General features: G+C 39.6%; 1 protein-coding gene across 3 annotated transcripts in view; it reads left to right on the top strand.

Moving 5' to 3' along the window:
- The window catches only part of LOC137191843 (zinc finger protein 236-like), a 57,295-nt gene that overhangs the window by 15,116 nt on the left and 18,542 nt on the right, over nucleotides 1-23,637 (top strand). The window contains exons 7-22 of one of the 3 annotated variants that reach the window (XM_067602277.1): nucleotides 3,933-4,055; nucleotides 4,981-5,154; nucleotides 6,842-7,019; nucleotides 7,794-8,066; nucleotides 9,013-9,216; nucleotides 9,432-9,564; nucleotides 11,207-11,467; nucleotides 11,740-11,972; nucleotides 12,905-13,006; nucleotides 15,290-15,432; nucleotides 16,454-16,557; nucleotides 18,965-19,116; nucleotides 19,786-19,962; nucleotides 20,799-21,126; nucleotides 21,805-21,908; nucleotides 22,133-22,576. In XM_067602277.1, the coding sequence (XP_067458378.1) occupies nucleotides 3,933-4,055; nucleotides 4,981-5,154; nucleotides 6,842-7,019; nucleotides 7,794-8,066; nucleotides 9,013-9,216; nucleotides 9,432-9,564; nucleotides 11,207-11,467; nucleotides 11,740-11,972; nucleotides 12,905-13,006; nucleotides 15,290-15,432; nucleotides 16,454-16,557; nucleotides 18,965-19,116; nucleotides 19,786-19,962; nucleotides 20,799-21,126; nucleotides 21,805-21,908; nucleotides 22,133-22,576 (3,133 nt within the window). The remainder of the gene's footprint in view (nucleotides 1-3,932; nucleotides 4,056-4,980; nucleotides 5,155-6,841; nucleotides 7,020-7,793; nucleotides 8,067-9,012; nucleotides 9,217-9,431; nucleotides 9,565-11,206; nucleotides 11,468-11,739; nucleotides 11,973-12,904; nucleotides 13,007-15,289; nucleotides 15,433-16,453; nucleotides 16,558-18,964; nucleotides 19,117-19,785; nucleotides 19,963-20,798; nucleotides 21,127-21,804; nucleotides 21,909-22,132; nucleotides 22,577-23,637) is intronic. The other 2 variants (XM_067602278.1, XM_067602279.1) reach the window with 2 other exon arrangements.

Raw genomic sequence — 23,637 nt, forward strand, 5'->3', positions numbered from 1 at the left:
GAGCTGTTGTTACCTCATTTATTTTTGAGTCAATGGTATGCAGATTTATAAAACAACAATTCACAATATGAATATAAAATCCCACTTATGTGAATTCATGACATTTGAATCTGACTATCATAAACTCATAAAGTAATTCTTCCTCAAAGCTTCTTCAAAACACTGTATCTCAGAAAGGGATTTACTGTACAGGTTATAAAACTAGAAGGTGCAGTTACCTAGGGTAATTGAACTTTAATCTAAGTTTATAAAGTTTTTAAACACTTTTTAAAATGCTCCCAGCAATTACACTGACACCTCAACTGATTTCAACTGCTTTTGGTTTTTACAGTTCAACAGACATTTCAAACCCTTTCATTACTTCCAGTCCAACTGACACCTCAACTGATTTAAACTGTGTTCAGTTTTTACACTTCAACAGACACTTAAAACCCCCTTCATTGCTTCCAATCCAACTGATACTTCAACTGATTTCCACTGCTTCTGTTTCTTACACTTTAACAGACTCTTCAAACCCTTTCAGTGCTTCCAATTCAACTGATATCTCAACTGATGTCAACGGTTTATGGTTCTTACACTTCAACAGACACTTAAAACCCCTTCATTGCTTCCAATCAGATTGACACCTCAACTGATTTAAACTGTTTTTAGTTCTTACACTTCAACAGACACTTGCAAACTGTTAACATTTTAAGACATTTAAACATGTTTCCAGGGTTTGCATGTGCAATTTTCAGTGTAAGCGAGCACACAAAGTTTTCTTTAGTCTTTTTTGTTATTATGTATTGTTTTGGCAGTTAACAGTAAAATAATACATTAGCAGTACCAAGACTGTTCACTTTGTTGATGTGTGACCCCACCAATCATGCTGCCTAAAATTACCCAAATTTCACCCTTTTTAATACCACTCATCCCAAAATCTCCCTTGCTGCATCAACCACTCATTATGTTTCACTCTCACTTTCACAAGTATGACATCACAACATGACCTCCAAACATCTTTGTGACCTCTCTATGTTTATATCTGTCAGGTTCCCCCTCTTCTTTCTCTGTAAACCCATCTCTGCCCTGATGTTTCCATCACTGTCGCTATCTCTACCCTCACTCCCTTCACCGCCTCCACATGTGACATCTATTTATCTATTTCACCTCTTTCCCTTCTTTCATTGTCCTTCAATCCGACTTCATGATTACCACTACAGTGGCCCCTTGAGAAATTCCCATATGTTCTCATCCTACACCCAGCCACCACATACCCATAATCCTGACACTGATAATACCTTAGTAGAGCTCTTACATATGCCCTCACCCTGTCATGCTCCAAATTTATCCTTTCTGGTAACTCTAGAGATTGACTACCTTACTCCAAAAACTCCCTCCACTTTCACTGAACGATCCCTGTCCACTGACATTCATCACCCACTTCACCTGTGTTTCCTCCATCATTCTAAAGCAATCATTTTCGCTCATCCTCCCACTTGCTGTTATGTTTTTGCTGTTTGCTGCTCTCACATCTCCAATCTGTTTTTGATATATTTTTTAGCATCACTTATAACTTTGTTTCCACCCACCACTTACTGTCACTTCAGTTATGTATGTGTCTTTAATGGTTCAATTTTCAAGCTGTTTTTCCCTCTTTTCCTTCATCTTCTTACTCATGCCCTCTCAATTTCTTGGATTCTCCAAAGATGAATCGGAACTACAAAACAATACTGATCAAATGTCCTGCTATCTGCTCTGGACCTCTGCTTCCCCCAACTTCCTCTGAGGCAAATTCTACCTCCATCTTTTTGGTTCCTTTCCATTTCAGGTTCAGTGGTTGTCAAAGTACTGTATAATACAGACAACAGACACTTATTACTAAGATTGCCAGACTTTTAAAAAAGGAGAAATATCGAAACACTGTCAGACATAATTCTTTATTTTCTTTGATTTAGAACAGTATCCTTAACGTCTGAAAGCAAATATAATGTAAGAGGGGAAGTACATAACTGTACATGCCTGATTTGTTTATATCAAAAACAAATTAACTAGGAGACACCAGGTGGTTCATTTTCAAGAGAACAGCTCATTACTCATACATATGTATATGGACATAATAAATGACAATTTACAAGATGTGACAATAAGTAAAAGTGCACACTGCTGAGCAGGTCTTGGGGTAAACTGTGTAAAGGAAAATCAGATTTCTTTTTAAACACATTATACATGTTAAAAAATAATTGCTGAAAACATGAAAAGACTGAACTATGTATTGTGGAATTACTGTTTTTCACTATTTTTGTGTTCAGGATTTTTTGGGTAGACCTGAAATGATGGCTTGATGACGTACTGAAGCCATACTTTGCATGACCCCTCCTCTAACACTATATAAAAACTAGCTTTAGCACATTAGCATCAGCGGTTACCAATGCTCATGCAGAACTCCCCAAAAATATATAAAAATACACAATTTAAAATAGGCCTTATTTGTTGGTGTAGGACAAGTGGGTGATATTTTTTAAAATAAAGTAACTAAATAAAGGAAATAAAGCATTTAGGAGCCACTGTTCAATGTGGCACCTATTCTGTAGGTAAATGTTGGCTTATTTCAGTAAATATATAACTTAAATGATTAGTTAACAAGTGATCCATCACCAATCATTATGTTCAATTATCGTTTTCAGTGGAGTTCAGTGTTAACGTTACTTACTACTTTGTTGAAGAGTCCTTTGCGGCTTCATTTTGGCCATCACCCTTAGAGCAAAAGCCTCTCACGCTGTGCCTTTTGGTGAAATGCTGCCTGGCAAATGCTCTCCCTCGGGCCTCCCCGGGGACCTCCCATCTGAACAGCCGGTGCTAAGCTGAAGTCGGAGGTGGAGGCCAGCACCGCTTTAACACAGACTCTACCCTTTGTCAACGGATGCTTCAGCTCGGTTTGAAAAAACTCCTTTAGCACTGCTGTTTATCAAAAATGGCCCCATTCACCAGTAACAGCGGATTATCCGTGAATCCCAGTGGTCTGGACTCCATTGAAAAAAATGAGAATTTAACATAATGATGATTGGTGATGGATCACTTGTTAACTAGTTATTTAAGTTACATTTTTACAGAAATAAGTGAAAATTTACTTACAAAATAGGTGCCAAATTAAATAGTGGCTCCTAGAACTTTATTTCTAAAATATCATCCATCTTGCTTGTCTTACACCCACAAACATTTTTTTCTTGTATTTTTATGTGGGAGTTTGGTATGAGCGTTGTTAAGTTTACAATTTCATTTACAAAAAAGTTCAGATTAGAGAATACTTGTTTTTTTCATGATTTTGAAACCTAGTTTTATATACTTGGAGATTTTTTTAATCATTCAAATTCAGCTGGGTGATTAATGACTAATTTTTCTGTGGTGTGACAAACTCAGAACACATATTTATTATTGCTTTACATGGACTTTAGATATCAGTGGTAAACACATCATTTTCATGATGCCTGACTTTAAGTTGGGTTGAGTTAGGGTCAACATATATTGGACAACTGATAAACAAAGTACCAGGAAAAGGCAATATATACATTAAATACAACTTTGACGCTTGATCATTTTCTGACTTTAATGAAGACATGCGCTTAAATACTGTATCTTGGTGTTGTTCAGGTAATGTATCTCCATCAGTCTCAGCCAGAATCAGATCCTGCTAGGTGTGGAATGTAGAGCCAGAGTCAGGCTTGTTGTTATTAGATAGCCTATTCCTCCCAGGCCTTATAAGTAAATCATTTCTTTAGTGGGAAAAGCAGGAACATCAGCTAAGTTCTGCATTCCTGGCCAGAGAAAATATTTTCAGGATGTTTAGTGATTAGAACAAGTTTCATGAAATCATTAGGGGAGAGCTTTAACAGCAAAACAGATGCATAACAGCCAGCAATAATGTCCTTCTTGTGTTTTATGTGTTTTTACAGACTAAAGGCGTACCACTGTTTCCATGCATGGACTGCAGCTGTGTATTTAAGAAGTTGGGCAGCCTGAATGCCCACATCAGCAAGATGCACATCTCTGTGATTGAGGTGCCCTCCAGCACTTCGGTAAGACAGTACAGTATGTAGAAAACATGAGCAAAACACTGCAGGAGTTGGCTTTTAACCCTGCTGGTTAAGGCCATTGAGACATACTTACTATATATCTTTCTTTACTATCTTTAAATTGGTCCTGTCTGCTTAAACCTGGGCAATTCTGTTACATGATTTTGCCATTATGATTTCTTTTTCCTGTTAAGAAGGAAGCCACTATCTTGCAGTCTCTCAAGGGGGAGATGAAAAGTACATAGATATGAACATTGTAACAAAGGTATACTGTATGCCAACTGCAAATAATCTGAAGAAGGCACATAGTTTTAATCACTACATCACTACTTCTACTTTCAGTACTTCCACCATGCGCTATTACCAAAAACTCTAAAAGCTGCAACTTCATTTATAATAAAAGAGCAGGACTCTCCTCCATTTTTGTGCTGTGAAATAATTTCCCTTCTGTCATGAAGAAAATAAACAGATCTCCTGCTAAATTTGACCTGACATACAGTCTAAAGTGCAGCGTAGCGCCTGCCAATCTTCTCAGTGATAGTCTCCCTTTTCTACAATGACGTGTGTCCAAATGAATTTGGTAATTAGGTAATGACTAATATTTTCAGTTTAGTGATGCTAAAATGCTGCCTGCCACATATCCACACATAAAATAAAAGTCCTTGTATATGTAACCATAGCCACTGTTTGTCTTTTTCGACTTGATGCACAATAAGTGTCAATGATTTAGACACAGCCAGACGTTAATTAACATTTTGTTCAGTAATGGCCAATTTACCGCTCATTTTATGTTCCATTGAGCTCCAAATAAAAATTAGTCAGCTTTGAAATTATGGCCTGTCCTGATCTTGTGAATGGCCCTTTGCCAATTTGGTCCCTGTCTTCTGTCCTGCTTTTCTTCCCTTTCCCCTCCACTCTTCTCCCATAGGAGACAGAGACGACAGGTCAGGCTCCTGGGGGGTCAGAGGGTGGTGAGGCGGTGACAGATGTCATCCAGCAACTTCTAGAGCTGTCTGAACAGGTCAGCGGGGAGGCCGCTCAACCCCAACCTCCAGAACCAGCTATTGCCATGGAAACTGCAATCAACCAGGACATTCTACAAGTGAGTTAAGGATATACATTCATACTAAATGAGTCCCTGTTAGATGATCACAATTAAAACCAGTGGAATCCAGGCTCCCACAGACTGAATCATATGCTTTTGACACAACTTATATGATTCAAATACCAGTTTTAGAGCATGGAGTGCACCACAATGTGACATGGACTCATTAAGATATGAAGAAGGATAAAAACTTCCCATTTGGAGGATTTACCCTGTCACAAGAACACACAAACACATACAGACAGCCCCACATAAACACTGTTATGGAAGTTTTTGCATTGTTCCTCAAAAAACACACAGAGACATAAAGAAAGCATTAAACGTTGTTGATCGTTGGCGTAGTTGTAAACACAATACAGTCCATCACACAATCAGTAACAATTATACACATTTCATGAATGTTTGTCCAGAGAAACTCTATTTATGGCTCCATGGCACACATTCAAGACAAATACAAAAACACAATTATCTTGCATCTTTGGAAAGAGAGCACGTCGTTCAGCCTGCCTTTTCTCTAAAGAGTGTGAACACAAACCAGACAGCTTCAACCTCTCCAGAAGCAAGGTCAAAAACAGTCAGATCCCTAAATGGACATTTGCACAAACTGTTATGCCTTCTTTCAAACAAGTATGGTCATAGGATGATCTCACAGAGACCTCATGGTTAGTGTAAGTAGTCTAAGTGTCTTTTGCAGTTAACAGATAGAAGCAAAGGTAAAGACTAACAGAATAACAGTGATGTTACTGTCACATTGAGTTGGCAGCAAACAACACTCCTCTAAAGGTTTGTCAGATCAACACATTAAAGAGTCATAGAAGTCTATGTAACTATGATTTGTTTTACCACCGGCTCAGACAAAAGTACAACAACGTAAACTAACTGTTAAACAGAGACTGAATAACTCGCATACAGTCACCTTAAAGATAGACACAGCAGGTTGATATGCAGAGCAGACATTGAATGACAGACTATTATTGACCCTGTAGTTTGAAAACATTTGTAAAATATATAACATATACAAGAAATACATCAAATGATAACCACTATTGAAATCTTTGTCACAATACACTTCAGCAGCTGTCAATTTAGACCTCAAAAAGTTAGTGGAAACCATTTATGTGAAAATGATTTTGATGGTCACAGTGTGAATATATTTGGACACATAGAGAAGGAAAGAGGTGAAAAGAACACAATGTTTCCATAAACTGACTAAAAAGTCCCTGAAACCGAATGTTATGCTCTGTCAAGTTGCTTTCCCTCGGTGACTGAATTTTTCACAGTGTTGGAAACAAGATCCATCCAGGGATAAAGGAGAGAGTATAATAATGAATTTGCACCAGGATGCTTTATAGATGAGTACTGCTGGAGAGTTGAATAGAGCCTCTGCTCTTTAACACAACAGGATATGATTCACTCAGAGATTTGGTTTAGGACCATACTTGTTTTACGGCCAATCTTTTTGTTATTTTTGTCACATTATTACAAGTCATACTTCAAATTGTTAAATCTAACATGATAATAATTCTTTACATGGTTAGGTTTAGTATTTTTTTTAAGAATTGAGAAACTATTCTGTTGCAATATTTGACTTGGATTTCCATGACTGTGGTTTGTGTTTTGAATTATTTTTCTGAAATATTTTTAAGCTTTGGTGTTCGAGCAGATTTCCCTCTCGTTTCTACAGCAAGCTCTGGAGAACAGCGGGCTCAGTGTGGTCCAGCCGCAGAGTGATGCTACATCCAGAGAGTCACAGAACCAGACCTCCGAGGGCGCTACTGTAGAAAGCAAGAAAGTACAGGGTCCAGACAAACCAGTCAGGGAGAGGAAAAGGAGCATTTTCAAGAAACCTATACAAATGCCAGGTAGGGGGAGGGGAGTATATTATGTGAGTTTGATTTTTGACTCCTTATGAATCATTGCTGAAGCTTAGTGGGTTTTGGTGGTTATGTTATTGATAAACTTGACTTCTCTCTTTGGGAAATCCTCAAATACAAACAACGCCGCAGGTGAGATTAGTCTGTAAATCCATTAGTGGAGCAGCAGAAAATCTGCCAATTATGTTTTATGATTTTATTAAGTAAAACATCATTGCCATCATTATTACTACCATTTTTATTATTATTGTTGCATAATGATTTATTGAAATTTCTTTTTTATTTATTTATTTATTGACTCATTCATCCACTCATTTTTTATTTTCTACCGACCGTGCTTTTGTTTACTTCTAGTATTACTGCTGCCACAAATATCAATGATTCAAATACTTTTATGCCCAAACTTACCTCACACAGCCATTCACCATCTTCATGCACATCTACAGTTCATCTCTCTATTTCAATATTCTACATTGTTAACCTGTATCCACCCCTACCTTCCTATCTGTATGTCATACCTGTGTCTTCGTTGTTGCAAATGACATACAATTTTTTAAAAAGTAAACATACCAAACATTTGCAGCTTAAAAACACTAGAAAGATAAGCTTGACTTATCTACAGTATCTATCTCATAAACTGAATAATTAATTATTTACAAAGATGATAGATAATTCATAATGAAAACAGCTTTCTGTTGCAGCACCAATCAAAGGACTGACAGAAATACTTGGACAGCCACCTCACTTCTCTTTCTTCTCCAGGCTCTATTAGGGAGGAAAATGGCGTTCGCTGGCACGGCTGCCCATACTGCTCCAAGGAGTTCAAGAAACCTAGTGATCTTGTCCGCCACATCCGCATCCACACCCACGAGAAGCCTTTCAAGTGCAAACAGTGCTTCAGAGCTTTTGCCGTCAAGAGTACCCTAACAGCACATATGAAAACTCACACGGGTATCAAGGCCTTTGAGTGTCAGTGCTGTCTGAAGTGCTTCTCCACCTCTGGCAGCATGAAGGTACACATGCGGCTACATACAGGTGAGAAGCAGGTTCGCTTTATGAAAGGGTTACGTTTAACGCCAAAGTAAAATGAACATTTGAGCACTTTTTTTTTTTCACTTTGCTGGCTTATTCTTCACATCACATCATACATCTGTTTAATAGTACGCTTTCTGCCAACATATTTAGTATGCACAAGTTAAGGGAGACGCACAGCGTATGAGCTTTCAACATAATGTTGCTGCCTCTATCATTTGGCATTTAGCCATATATTATGATAAATTATACAGCAAAATACAAGAGCCAGACCTGTGTAAATAAAGTGCCGCTATTGCTAGAAGCCTCATTTGCATTCCTCTGTTTGCATTTATTCTGTATTTGCTTCTTACAGAGATTACCCTAAAGAATCTTCCCCTGGACATGAAATGTCAGCATTAGTGTAAATAAAAAAAAAACTGTAACAGTTGGAATTATTATGTGCATTTGTGCATTAGTCTTTGTCGCTCTAATTGCTGCTATGTCATGGCGCTGTCTATGTTAGGTTTTTACCTAAGCTTAGGCTATGTGTTGTGGTTGCTAGGCTTTAAGCTAAGGCTTTTAATAAATCTGTTCTTGGCTGTGTTTTTTACTGAGGGTTTGTGCTCAGAAAGTTTCATATCTTTGTCACTTTAACTACTGTACATTGGTTTTTATAAAAAAATATATATATTGTTCCCTGCTAACTGAAAGGCTTTGTAACCTTTTGTAGCCACAAATTAAATAAAATTATAAGCTTACTTTTTTGTTTATGTGTGAGTTTCATATTATTTGTTTAGAATGGTTTAGAGATAATAACTATTCTGATATGCTTTGTGTAATTTGTAGCGTATTTTTGGAATCTTTTTATGTTTGTATCAAAGCTTATATGTTCAATCAGTCTAATTCTCTAAGTACCGATTCTCCAAAAGATTTTTTTAATTTTTTTTTATTTTTTTACTGTTCCTAGGTGTTCGGCCTTTCCCCTGCCCTCACTGCGATAAGATCTTTCGTACGTCGGGCCACAGGAAAACACACATTGCCTCTCACTTCAAAAGCTTGCAGCAGAAGAAGCATAAGTTTCCCCGAAAAACCAACAAAGCCAAAGTGTCAAAGAGTAACCTACCTCTGCCTGACATCCCCCTGCAGGAACCAATCCTCATCACTGACTTCGGTAAGGGCATGTGTCACGGGCACGTGGTGATGTCGCATCTGTGTTCACGATTGTAAACATACACACTTTTATCTCTGTTGTCCTTGAAAGTTAGTGGAATGTATCGTTCAGTCGCTTTCTTGTTGATGGTTCTCCATGTGTGCAGTGTGCACAAAATGACTCCTGTCTTCTCACGTGTAAGTCTACATGTTGGTTGTTCACATGTTGCTTAACAGGCCTCATCCCATCCCAGAACCCTCGCCTGGCTTTCCAACAGTACCTGGAAGTGGTGGGCAGTGACCGGCCATACAAGTGCCAGTTCTGTAATAAGGCCTACAAGAAATCAAGTCATCTAAAACAGCATGTCAGGTAAGGCTTCTTAATAACCCTGCATGTCCAGTACATCATGTAAAAGCATTAATGCTAGCATTTTTTGAATAAATCTGCTGTTAGATGGTCATTTATCAGATTCACTATGACACTTTATGCCAAAATATAACAAAAAATAGTCAGATGATTCATTCTGCTGCAAATTTTGTTTGTGACCGAATGGGCAACTTATCAAACCACACTGAAAACATATTTTGAACATATACTTATAATTTAAATCCCTTGGAATTAGCTTCACCATCAAGCCACAATTAACACTTATACAAATAACACTTCCATTCTGGCTAAATTGAAATTTGAAGTGGTTATCCAGATGTTCCAGAGGATGCTGCTAATTATGGCGATGCCTTTCCTCCACTGTCAGGCCAAGTGTCCTACATGACTTTTCTCCTAAGAGAAAGAAAGTTTACCATTAGTGCGTCTGTTTCTGTTGGTATCTACACCACTGAGAGAGTAATGAGGCGTTCAAGAGAGCTGAGAAGCAAATCTTAGGAATCTGCTCTAAACGCTTCTAATGAACTTAGCCTACATAATCATGTCAGACAGGCGCTGAGAATAGTGTTCAGCTGGGTAAGTTTACTTTCGCTTCAGACTTCAGCTCATGAACAGACTGTCAGCAGAGAGGTGAGAAGGGAGAGAGCAGAGCAGGGCAGAAGAAAGTGATGACATGATGACAGAGGTGATGAATTTGGCGAGGATGTTTAGAAAGTACTAAGGGAGGTGAGATGAAATCGATGTGAGACAGAAGAGCGAGGAGGGAAAGAGAAGTGCAGTTAGCAGGTGGATAAAGGAGAAGCATCTGGCGTGGATTTTGTCAGCATTTGCCAGAGAAGACGCCTCCAAATTTCCCAAAAAACAAGACTCTGCAAACCAACCTGTTAACAAACTCTCATCACCACTATGGCAAATCTGTATTTAAAGGCAAGTGTAACTTTATATCATTGGCTTTTTTTTTAATATGTGACATAGTTGAACAGTGCAAGGACTTTGTTAAAGTAACTTTAAAATGGCCCTGTCAGCCATGCATAAAATAGGACATTCCAATAGAGGCACTAAGAATGATAAGTGGCCTAATCACTCAGCTGCTCTGATTTAAAGTATGTATCTCTGTTGAACTTTCCGGCCTCCGCATTATGACAGACTCCCAGCATTTTTCTTTATTTCAATATCGAGAGGTTAATCTAATTTATGGCACTGTCATCCCCGTGGTGCTTTTAAATAGTCAGTGCCGCTCCGCTACTTTTTCTTTATCAGCAGATTTAGATTAATGGCTGGTATCTCAGAGGATCCATATCTGCCACTAATGACAGCTGCTTTGACTCACTGATGAACCTGCTGCAGAAACAGTTTTAAAAAAGAACCTTCAGGGAATTCCATTCAAGTCGGCCAAGTAAAATATTGTCATGACAGCTCACACCAAACCAAGTATTTTTTCTCATTGTTCTTGTATAAACATGTAACAACAGTATTTTTTTTCTTTTCATTTTGTGAACCCATCAATATTTTAGGTTCAGGTCAGCAGCCCTCAAAAACTTACATTTTGTTAAACCTTTATTTCCTAATAACTTGCTACTCCTAGAGTTTACTGTGTCCTACTTTTCCATCCTTTTTATCATCCCAGGTCTCATACAGGAGAAAGACCCTACAAGTGCGTGCAGTGCAGTCGGGGTTTTGCCTCGTCGGGGGTTCTCAAAGCTCACATCAGGACCCACTCGGGCCTAAAGGCGTACAAGTGCCTGGTGTGCGACACGACATTCACCACCAGCGGCAGCTTGCGACGCCACATGACTACCCACAGCGACCTACGACCGTACATGTGCCCCTACTGCCAGAAGACCTTCAAGTCATCACCCAACTGCAGGAAGCACATGAAGACACACAGGTTCGGGCTTCGTCGCTGTGCTTGTTTTTTGGTCGAGTGACACTTTTTTGCCATGCGCTTAGGGAAAGTAGCCATGACAAGGCAGTCATACACAGACTGGATATTCCAAGTAAATATATAGTAAAACACAATGCAGCATACATTATTGATTTTGCTTGTTAATTTAGTCAGATGGATGCAAAAAATTGAGAGTTCAGAGGTAGTTTCTTGCACAAATACATAAATAGGGATATTAAATATCCTGCCTTTCTTATCCTGTCCCTCAAAATCAGGTATGAACTGGCCCAGCAGCTGCAGCCCCAGCCAACAGAAGACCCCTTAGGAGCGGGCACTGTGGCCCATGAAATGCAGGTGGAAATAGAGGGCGATTCCCTCCAGCAACCACCTGTTACATCAGCAGAGCAGCAAAGCATGCTGGGACTAGGCCAGACAGAAGTGGTAAACGGAGGTCAACAAGTGACGCTGGAGGCACCTCTGACCGACCAACCCCTAGTACAAGGAGAAGGTAAGAACAGCTTGTGTGAGCGTTACCAGCTACATACGTCCAAACCATGGAACAAAATGTAGTAGAACGTCTGAAAACTGTAACATTGTGATATGTGTCATTTCATTTTGGCTCAAAATTTGACCTTGTTATGAATGACAGAGTTCTTCTCATTATCAAGGTTAGAATTGTCATCTTGCAAATTTTGGAAAACGTGCAAACTGTTCTGTTATGACACAGGATGTACAGGATGTAGCAATAGAAATTTCCTGCTTTCTGAAAAGTTGTCAAAATTCCAAGAGAAACCTGCCAAATTACTCCTGTAGTGTGATCAGCTTCTCTGCAGTATGTTTGTTTGTTCAGAACCCAAAAACATCCAAATATCAATCAAGCAATCACCCACATATTGCTGGAAATTCAGAAATTTGACATGGGTTACAGCTAAACCTGTAATCCATGTGTAATAAGGCCCATGTTCTCTGAAAACAGGAAGCATCTCTATACTTGAGAACCAAACACATCAAGTTATAATACTTTGCTTGTTAGGGCAACATTTTCTTCTGACAACAGGATTGTTGCTTTCCCAAAGCACTAAACTACCTCAGTTTTAACCTTCTGGTCACGTTCAAAACTCTTGACCATAGTTATCTATATTTGATGACATTTGAATAGTGCATAGAGTACATGTGCCCTGCATACAAAGCACAAGAGACAAGTCCTGTGAGAGTCATATTTTCACATCATTCCCACAGCACCTGAGGTGATCAATTAGACCCAGTCTAACCCATGCAGAGCTGATCCAAAGTTTTTTTGAGGGGTTGTCAGCTGTTATTGTATTCTGTGTTGCAAAACTAAAATATTATTATTTTCAATCTACCGATCTTTGTTTTTGTGAATACTTAAACTAGACTAACTTGTCAGCTTGCTTCGCATCTCTTTCTCTGTGTCGACAGACTCGTATGTGACTACCCAACATGCTTTGCCTCAGAATATCAGCCAGTTTGAGACACCAGCACTCCCCCAGCCTGCTTTTGACCAGCAAGCTCTAACACAAGGTACATGTGCAAACATTCACAAACTTTTTTTGTTTTCAGGTTGTAATGTCCATAAAGCAATGAAGCACACTGTGTGTGTGTGTGTTTGTGTATGACAACCAAGTAGAACATCTGTGTACGATGAGATTTCTTACTGTGCAGATTGAACATTGAATAGATAATAAGTAGAAGGAACTCATTTACAGTTGTAGTAATTAGCCTGCAGGGTTTTCTGCTATAAGAGTTAATTTATCATGCAGTGTGAAAATGTTTGCCTCGAGCATCCAAATCAGTAATGAAATCTCTCACCTTAGATTATCAGTAAAAAATAAATAAACAAAAATATTAATGATGGAATACATTTTATTTCAGCTGCACTAATATGTCAATGGAGACAGCTGTTGTTGGTTGTGTGAAAAATCCAAACTCCCTACAGTTCCCACAACAACTAGAACAGTTCATTTAGTCATATTACATGTAACATCTGTGAAAATGTCTCGTCATTCTTTGTTCACTTTCTTCCCTTCCCATCCTGCTCCATTGCATGTAACTCTTAATCCAGTGTGATGTTCTCAAACATATGGTCGCTACTTTATTCCTGTCTCATTCAACATATCTCCATCATGCCAACTGACTGTTGTTTCCAGCCTGCACTCTGTGCAATCAGGATAGTGGACTTTGGGCAGCTAAAGGCTGCACAGCAAACTGATAGCAAACATCTGTCAGGCAGAGCTACCTTTTCTATCCTCTCAGGAGGAACTGTAACCGTTTTATCTGACCAGAACAGACCTGGAATTTCATCAATTTAGGAACAAAGCCATACGGCCTTGTCAGAGTGTCATCTATTGTTCAAGGGCAGAAAACTCATATGCCTGGGCAAGAGGGCTCTTGAGCATCTAATCATATTTGAACCCCCAGTATGTCACTGTCATGAGAAAACATTATTATTCAGATTGTTAGTGATATCGCTCGTGACACTGATCTCTTGGACTTCCTGGGGGAAATCCTGAAAAGAATACTGAACACTCTGACTGCCAAACAGCTAAATATTATAAATGTTAAAAATCACAAAATGAAGCTTTGGCTTTTTTCTTTTCTTTGAGGGTTATGCAGTAGTTCCCAAATACTCAGATATAGGCACAATGCAAATTTGAAATCAGTGCTTTGAAAAGTTGAATATGGATTTTTAAGATTTCAACTATATAGAAACAGCCTTTTAGTGAAATTTCAATTGAATATTGAAACAAAGAATTTCAAATGACAGTACTTATATTCTCAGCCCTTGATGAAGCATACTCTCCATATCACCCCCATTCATTTTGCTTTAGCAGATGTGCGACATGTCAGATTGTGCGTGCCTTTAGAATACACAACAAGCAAACAGTAATCACTTTTTATGCACTGAGGAAGGAGCGGATAAATCACAAGCATTCCTGGCACTTGTTCCAATAACTACAACGTTGCAGCTTTTACAAACTCCTTTTAGCATTCATCATGCATCAATAAATACTGGCTGTACATGAACGCAGTGTTTGGTTAGAATGACACTTTTGCATCAGTCATCTGCTCTCTTGTCATTGTAGAGATAATTTTTTTCTTTCAGCCCATTCATCATCTGTACTCTAACAGCCGTTGTGGCTGCATTAAATTCCTACTATGGTGCAAGGAGGATTTTTTTTACTGCACTGATTTCTTAGAATAACAGACTCAGGGCTGTTTAGGCTGTAATCCCTGCGCTGGTCAGTAATTAGCGTCAGCAGTCAAGAGTTTCAGTGAATTATGGTGTTGTGCTCAAAGTTCAGTAATTTCAAATCAATAAAAGCCATTCTCTCCTGCTGACCCGACCAAGTTTCTGCCTCTTGTTCTGCTGAACTGGATAAACATGAATGTGCAACTAGATATCATAGTTCCCAATTATTAGTTCTGCTGAGAGGAAGATTTGTGCTCATCATGATTATTGAATTGTCAACTGCATTTGTGCTGAGTTGTAGATCTGCTTTTATTGTTAAATGCTGCAGCATCAGGATATCTCCTTTAAATTTACATTTTGGTTAACCAAAGTTCTTCAATTTCTTGCAAAATTGCTTTATATTATGTAGCATTCATGTATGTGTTACTGGAATGTTTAGGAGCCAAAAACTATTGAGTGTTAATTCAGTTGAAAGTGTAGTTACAATTTTACTTCTCTAATTCCATGTAGAGCCATTACTGCCATCAGCCAACGCCAGGATCTTAAAATCTGAACAATACAACGACATAAGCTCAATATGTGAGACTGATTTTTCCTCTGTTGGCTCCACCCAGGCTTCACTATTACTGAATCAAGCTACAATCAGACCCAGTTCTCCACTGTCCAGCAGCTGCAGGACTCAAGCACGCTTGAGTCTCAGGCCCTGTCCTCCAGCTACCATCCCCCGAATCTGCTCCACGTTCCCAGCGCTGAGGTGGTGAGTCTTGGGCCCCTTGGTGTCCCTTTACCTCCATTCACCTGTTCTTCAGTTCTCCGACTTGATTAAAAAAAGTGTCAGAATTATTTTTAGTAAACATATCTGAGATTGATTACAGTTCATTGTTATTCATTATTCCTTTTGTCTTGAACTTGCAACACAGCCTCCCCTTATAGAGAAGATAATTCAGTTAAATTTGGAGCACGTAGCTGCAAAGATTTGCATATTAATGGTAGGGGTGTAACAGTACGTGTATTTGTCCTGAACCGTCAAGGTACAGACGTTACAGTTCGGTGCATGCAGGCATACGAAAAATACACTCCATGACCTAAACAATTATAGTTTAATATTTCACTTACTCGTGCAGAACAATAATTCTAGAGCGCATGTCCCACCCAGAGCGTTTTGGCAGTGCACCGCTTAGCTGTAGCATGCTAATAGGTGTTTGCTAGCCGGCATAGGCAAGGTAGCCTGGTTACCCTGTAGTGTTGCTGCTGTCAGAACGACAAACGAGAGATCAATAACACTGACTGAGTGCAACACTATTATTAAAATATGCTCCGTTATCTCCGTAGTGAAACCATACCGTGTCTCCCCGTTCCCCTCCCCTCTCCATGATGGTCGGCTTTTCACTCCGCCTTTGAGTGAAGCCGTTCAAAACTATGATAAACACATTTGATTTCTGACATGTAAGCAGCATGTTACTGTTGTAGCACTTCTTTTTAGAATGATCTAGTTAGAAAGATCCATAATGCACTCATGTCTGTGTGCTAAGGTGATTAGTCTGGTTTAGTACAAAGACTGGAAGCAAACGGCTAGCCTGTCTCTGTCCAAAGGTCAAACATTCGCTTACCGGCACCCCTTACTAATCGAGTCTCATGAAATGACACGAAATCTCAAACTATTCCTTTAAAAACATATCTGAATCGATTAACCACGTGACACTCAAAACCAGTAATGTCCTTGTAAATGTTTTTCTGTAAGGTGAGTGTATTTTGTTGCTGTGTCCTTGTTAATGTAGACGAACGGGCTTCTTCAGCAGAGCAGTCAGGCAGAACTGCAGCTGACGACTGAGACACAGGACTACCAGGACGACAGCGAAGACAATAGCAAGAGAGCTTACAGGTTTACTTCTGAATTATTATTTCTGTGTTTGTGTCCATGCCTGTACGAGTGGTTCCAGGAAGTGCTCGCACCTCGTCACCTTCTCAGTTTCAACCCTTTGGGAAAAGAGCCAGTGGTGGTAATTACAGCTTCAAGTCTTCAGGGTCTTCCTCTACCATCTTTATATTTCTCAAAGACTATTTCTGCCTTTCTGCTCTGCAGATTCTTTCAAACTGTCACAATGGTCGAAGGACATTTAGTGAGCTGTGATCTTAAGGTCTCTCCCTCAGTTTTCAATAGTTATCAAGTCCAATCCTTTGAGTGGGCAATTCTAGGAAATTCAGTAACTCCCCCAAACCCACTCCTGTTGTCTTGCCTGAGTGATTCAAGATGTACTGAAAAGTGAATCTTTGCCCATCCTGATGTTGTTTTCTCTCTGTCCATCATCCCCTCAATGCTCACAACTCATCAAGCCTCACTGTAGCTTGATGCTGCCATGGTCACACTTCACTGTAGACACGGTATCGACCACGAGATGAACAGTACCTGGTTCTCACCAGAGCACTCCGAGTTCAATTTCTGCCTCATCAAACCAGAAAGTCTTTTTCTATATGCTCTCTGAGTACTTTCAAGGCAGGTTTGGCAACCTCTGGAGTGGCTTCTGTCTATTCATCTCACCATTTGGGGCTGATTGCACTGTAGCACTCAGGACTGATGAGCCTTGGTGCTACAGAGACGGTTTCCTCTTCTTGGACTTTTCTCTTGTTGTTTTTTTTTTTTTTTTTTCCAACCAAAAACCCCCTCTTTCCCTTATTATCGCCACTGCCTAGTGAAATTCTATCTCAGAGCGCTAATGAGGGTTAACTTGGGTGAAGACGACAGTTGTTTTCATATTGTCACCAGCTTTAGGGTGTCTAGCTTTTAGTTTTCCCCACATTGCAATGTGTGCATTGTGTTTGTGCGCTCTGTAATACCCAAACAAATCACATCTTTTTCAGGGCTTAAAGAAGATAAATGATAGGCACGGTCACAAACACTGAGCCCAGGGAAATAGAAAGCATTGTTTACAGCGCTCAGAATGACTTCCTTTATTAACTTCACTGAACGTTGTTATCAGCATCTTTCATTTCGCACTTTACTCCAGATAAAGCTGTATCGTTTAGAGGAGCACCCCAGAGATGCATTCATGTTTGGCCAGGTATCTCAGGCATCACCTCAATACATCATAATCACTTCTCCATCTATATATCAGACCTAGAAAACACTTTTCAGCACATTGCACACCTGTGGTAGGTAGAAAGAGAGGAGGTGAGTCACAAACATGTTTTATTCATTTATTTTAATTCACTCCAGGGGTTTTACTTGAATGAAATATATAACCTTACGTCCTCTGCATCATCCACTAGTTGGATATTTCCTCCTTGACAAGAAGAAGCCTGGTTAGGAATAGCAAAAACTATTCATCATTTTCACACATGCAGTGTTTTGATTCCTGACATCAGCTTTATATTTATGCAAGTCTAGTCAGGATGGATGATAAACACGGAGCTGCTTGTGCCCTGCAGAAACCTTTTCAATGAAAGTTCACCGTGAACAGAAAAGAGACACACACAAAAGCACAGAAAAGTTGGCTTTACTTTGATCAGATTCAGGTTGCAAGGGGCAGATGATGGTGTCATGGTAACAGTTTCCAAATTCAGCTGGAGCAGCTCATAGCCTGTCCATCTCTGTTTAAAGGCTGGAAATACACAGTAACTAGCTAACTTCTTCTTCTTCTTCTTCTTCTTCTTCTTCTTCTTCTTCTTCTTCTTCTTATTCTTATTCTTATTATTAGGTATTATTATAAGCTAGTTGTTCAGTAGTTGCAGTTATCTTCACCAACTTGCTTTGACAAGGATGTGACTCATGATGTATTGAAAATGTTTGATCACACAGCATAATTAACAGTCTCCCATACAACAAATAAACAAACAAAACCTTTATTTCACCTGCCAGCTGCTGTGGGAACAGTGGGACACTTTGCTGTCAGCAGAAGGCTGATCATTTTTTCCTGAAGGGTGCGCAGGGAGTGACATGAAGTCACATCACTTGCGTTTTTGTGTTGTTAATGATGAATCCCATTTGTTTATTTTGTCATTCTTTAATCACAAACAGGCAGCCAGGTCATCAGCAATGTTTGGATCATTAATTTAGAAAAAAAACATGCCTCTTGGTTTGTGAGCTGCCACACACTCCAATCCATTGAAAAGCAGTTTGGTGTGATTGTATACCTGTGAGAAAACACATATTCTGACATTTGATGAATGCACGTGTATGCAAGCTGTGTTTTAGTGTATTCCCTGTATTCTCTATCCCGGTCTGCTAGTTCATCCTCACATTTGATATAATCTGAGTGGTACAAATATGAGACTTTTTTCCCTCTCTTCAGGTGCAATTGGTGTAATAAATGCTTCAAAAAGTCAAGTCATCTGAAACAGCACGTGCGCTCCCACACTGGGGAGAAACCATTCAGATGTCACCTCTGTGGACGAGCCTTTGTATCAGCAGGAGTACTGAAGTCCCACCTCAACACACATACAGGTGAGATTGCTTTATACCAGAGTGTCTGCAAGGGTTGAGAAATCTCTCTTCCAGAATGTATTACATATTACACACTCTAAACCTTTAAAGCTCATGAACACTGTTAAATATATCATATTCTAATTTATTGATATTTGGATACTAATAATAATTGGAATATTTAAAGGACTAAATTAATTATTTCAACCTGCGCATTGTGATTTAAAAAAAAAAAGAAAGAAGCTTTTATTGCATTATCTCCCAAAGTCTGGCCGTGTATTTCATTCAAAACATAATTACAAATTAAAAAGTTTTAGATGAAAAACTTGCAACTGTGGATCTTTGAAACAGTGGAAAAAAGAAAATTTAAGTCAAGATCAAATTTAAGTTTTAAAAACTACTATTAAATTATTAGAAATCTTCATTTTAAAGATTTAATTAGTGCAGAATTAGAACAACATCCATAATGTATTTTTTTGTAAGAACTTGGAAAAAACTTTCTCAAAAATGACAGACAGACACAGTGAGGAATACATTAACATTCAGTTTGCTCCTCTGGGAGCAGAGTACAACTGCAGACTTCTCCAGTTTTATAATTTGGGTTTGTAAATGTTCTTAAAGTAAAGTTCTTGTATTAAAACTTTCTAAAAAGTTTGAAAGCGTCTGAAACCCTGCATTTCTCACCGACAGGAGTGAAGCCCTTCAATTGTAATGTTTGCGACGCCTCATTCACCACCAACGGCAGCCTGAACCGCCACATGCTTATCCACATCAAGTCTTTCAAATGCTCCATGTGTGACGAGAGCTTCAGGACCAGCCTGCTGTGTAAAAAGCACCTGAAGAAGGAGCACGCTGTGGGGGATCGAAGTAAGGACACCTAGACATCATTTGGATGTTTTCATTACATGACACTCCCTTATTACACAGTAGGCATTAATATTTTTCCCAAAAATGAGACATTTTCTATCCCGAGAACAGAAGCAACCGATCCCGGGAATCCTAGGAAAACACATTGGTCATATTTCAAGCAACACTTATTCTCCGTTAGCAAAAGCTCTCACTTTGTGTGAGATTTTGGATCGATTCTTAGGGAGATTTTCTTTTCACCATACTGTTGAATGTAAATCCATCATATGCTGCCATCTCTGCTAGTATTTTGCTCAGGGAAGTGTTTTGGATAAAGTATGAATCCAGTGTTCTTGCACACCTTTTGTGGGCTTTCACTTGGAATTTTGTCATCCCGAGATTCCAAATGTCACAGCAAATCGCCTGTTGAACCTCTGGCACATCACTTGTTCACAAAGCACACACTTTGCGTCTTCATTGTTCAATCTTTTGAAGTAGTTTTTTTCTGTTTTCCCATTATTATATTTATCGGGAAACAGGGAATTGTTTGGATGGATATTCCCAGGATTCCTGTCTCCTGGGATTAAACCCTATTTACACAGGGTCATTTAAATTCCATTGCATCTCCATAGTAAGGAATTGGTTCTATGGAGTTTCTAGGAATATGAAAATGATTTAACAGAGAGTAATGAGGGAATCTTTAAGATACAGTTGATCAACATGTGACAGGTTTTTGTATTTTTTTAAGTGAACAGAGAAAAGGCTTGAAGTTGTTTAGAAAATGTCTGTTAGAAGTAACTTTGTGTGCATGGATATGATTTTCTTGCTCGGATCATAACGCATAGTGTAACCCACAGGCTCAACCTCAGTTCTCACAGTTATAGGTCTGGAAAGTCAAGACGTCGACGAAGAGGAGGAGGATGAGGAAGGGGACCAAAAAGCATCCAAGAGGAGGGGTCTGGGTTTGGAAATCATCACTTTCACCGAGGAGCAGGCAGCTGAGCTGGCAAAGGATCCCGGCGAGGAGGCCTCGGTGTCGGAGCGGATCCTCGCCCAGTCAGCGGCCGAGAGGGATCGGATCAGCGAGATCAAAGACAAAGCTGTAGAGCTGGAAACAGAACCCAAGTTTGCCAACTGCTGCAATTACTGCCCCAAGAGCTTCAAGAAGCCCAGCGACCTTGTCAGGTAAATACTATGCCTGTTTTATAGTCCGCCACATGATCGTTTACCCTAAGTGTATGTTTGCTATGTGGTAGAAGTAAAGCTTAAAACAAATAAAACACACTTACTGAAGGCAAATCCAGGATTAGTGGGTTGTCAATTTTCCCCGTGCAATTTACAAAGGCGATTATGTGTCAGACTTACTGATTAAAAATGAAAAGTGCAAAAATGACACAAGTCAGTAAATAATGCAAAAGGTCATATTATCTGATTTGCTTTCAAAGAGTGTGAAAGCATTCAGATTTAGGGGAGAGATGATTTCACAGCTGGAGATAAATGTATTTTTAAATCTCATTGTCTCTGACCTGTAAGGCTCCAACCACTTTTTTTTGGAAGTGAGCTTCAAGTTTCCTTCTCCTAAACTACTCAGATGCTCCATATTCTGAGTCAGAGTGCCTTTGCAGTTTCTTGGATCTAAAGACATGAGATGAAAGAGTGCTTCTGGGTGAGAAGCGGTAAACATCGGGCAAGCTGTGTATTGTGCTGTCTGTTCCCATATACTAAAAAATTCAACTCACTTGCTGTCTTTGTCCATCTTTTTTTTGTGTGTGTGTGTGTGTGTGTGTGTGTGTGTGTGTGTGTGTGTGTGTGTGTGTGTGCTCTTTTTCTGTTTTGTGTCTATCAATCTGCCTAAATGTCAAGGCATATTCGTATCCACACGGGAGAAAGACCTTACAAGTGTGATGAATGTGGGAAGAGTTTTACAGTGAAATCTACCCTGGACTGTCATGTGAAGACACACACAGGTCAGTGTTTTACCACTAGAATTTGTTGCTTAATTAAGTTTAGGTTGATGTCGCTTTACTTTCTTACAGAGTTTGTAAAGGATGTGTCATTACTGGAATATTGCAGTATTTGGAATGGGTAGTGTATTTGAAACAAGGCGGGGAATTTGATACGGGAAAAGGTGGTGTAGCTTTTTGGTCTGATGGATGACACTCCACCTCCAACTTGTTCCTTGTCTCTGCAGGTCAGAAACTGTTCAGCTGTCACATGTGCAACACCTCCTTCTCTACAAAGGGCAGCTTAAAGGTGCACATGCGCCTCCACACCGGCTCCAAGCCTTTCAAATGTCCCTTCTGTGACCTCCGCTTCCGAACCTCTGGGCATCGCAAAACCCACATCCAGTGCCATTTCCGGTCAAACAGCGATGGCCGCAAGTCCAAGCGACCCTCATCGTCTGCTGGTCAGGCCAACCAGGGTCAAGACCCAGGGACGGGGCAGGCTGTGGCCACAGGCCAAGGCCAGCAGACAGCAGCTTCAGAAGCTCTTCAGTCTGTGGGGCTGCTACAAACTCCCAACTCTGACTCCAACATTTACCTCCCAACAAACCAAGTCCTGACAGGACAGTTTGACCAGAATCTGTTGCAACCAGGACTGGTGGGACAGGCCATCCTGCCCGCCTCCATGTCAGGTAGGGATTACGGATGGGTCAACGCACTCAGAAATGCACATGCACACATAAAAACGTAGTTTGAAGTAGGGCTGTCAATGAATATTCTAAAAAGATGTTGTGAAACTTAATATTCAATTGTGGAAAAGCAGCACTGCTGTTGCTGTCTGCCTCACAAGTTCTTGCATTAGCCTGGGCCACTACACTGAATGCACTGCATGAGGGATAGGAGTCACACAACATCACTTTCATTGATTGAAAATGAAATGTAGGTCAAGCTGGAATGAGCGAATAATTCAACAGCCGTGTAGTAATGATTGCAGAGAGTTCACAACCCAACTCAGCTGCAGAGAGATTTGCACTCCGACCAGTATGAAAAATTCTGCTTGGAAATACTTAAGATTTTGGTAACCAGTATGAATATTACCTAACCTGTATAAAAATTAGGCTATCAAATAACATATCAATTACGAATCATTCATTTGGTCTTACTCTGAGATACATCATGTTCTCAGTTCTCACTCTAACATCAACCACGGCGCAGAGAGAGAGAGAGAGAGAGAGAGAGAGAGAGAGAGAGAGAGAGAGAGAGAGAGAGAGAGAGAGAGAGAGAGAGAGAGAGAGAGAGAGAGAGAGAGAGAGAGAGAGAGAGAGAGAGAGAGAGAGAGAGAGAGAGAGAGAGAGGAGAGAGAGAGAGAGAGAGAGAGAGAGAGAGAGAGAGAGAGAGAGAGAAAGGTCTGTAGTCTTTAACTGAGGTTCTGCGGTATAGGACATTATTTTATTTGTTTATTTTGTAACATGTAGGTATGTAGATCATTTAAAAGACATGTTTATGTTGAAAGAAATATACCAATACAAGTAGTTATGTCTCTCGTTGCATTGGTTTGCCCTCTTATGGACATAATGCGCAAAAATAGAAGTTCTAATTTTAGAAGGAATAATCAAACATCATTTTTGGCCAATTTTGACAGCCTTAGTTTGAAGAAGTTATGAAAACTAGCATATTTTAGCTGTTTAGTCAGACAAGGCGGCGTCTAATACCTGGCTCTTGTTTTACTTTATTTTATCAACTCACAGAGTGT

The sequence above is a fragment of the Thunnus thynnus genome, chromosome 10 (genome assembly GCF_963924715.1).
Source record: "Thunnus thynnus chromosome 10, fThuThy2.1, whole genome shotgun sequence".
Classification (NCBI taxonomy): domain Eukaryota; kingdom Metazoa; phylum Chordata; class Actinopteri; order Scombriformes; family Scombridae; genus Thunnus; species Thunnus thynnus.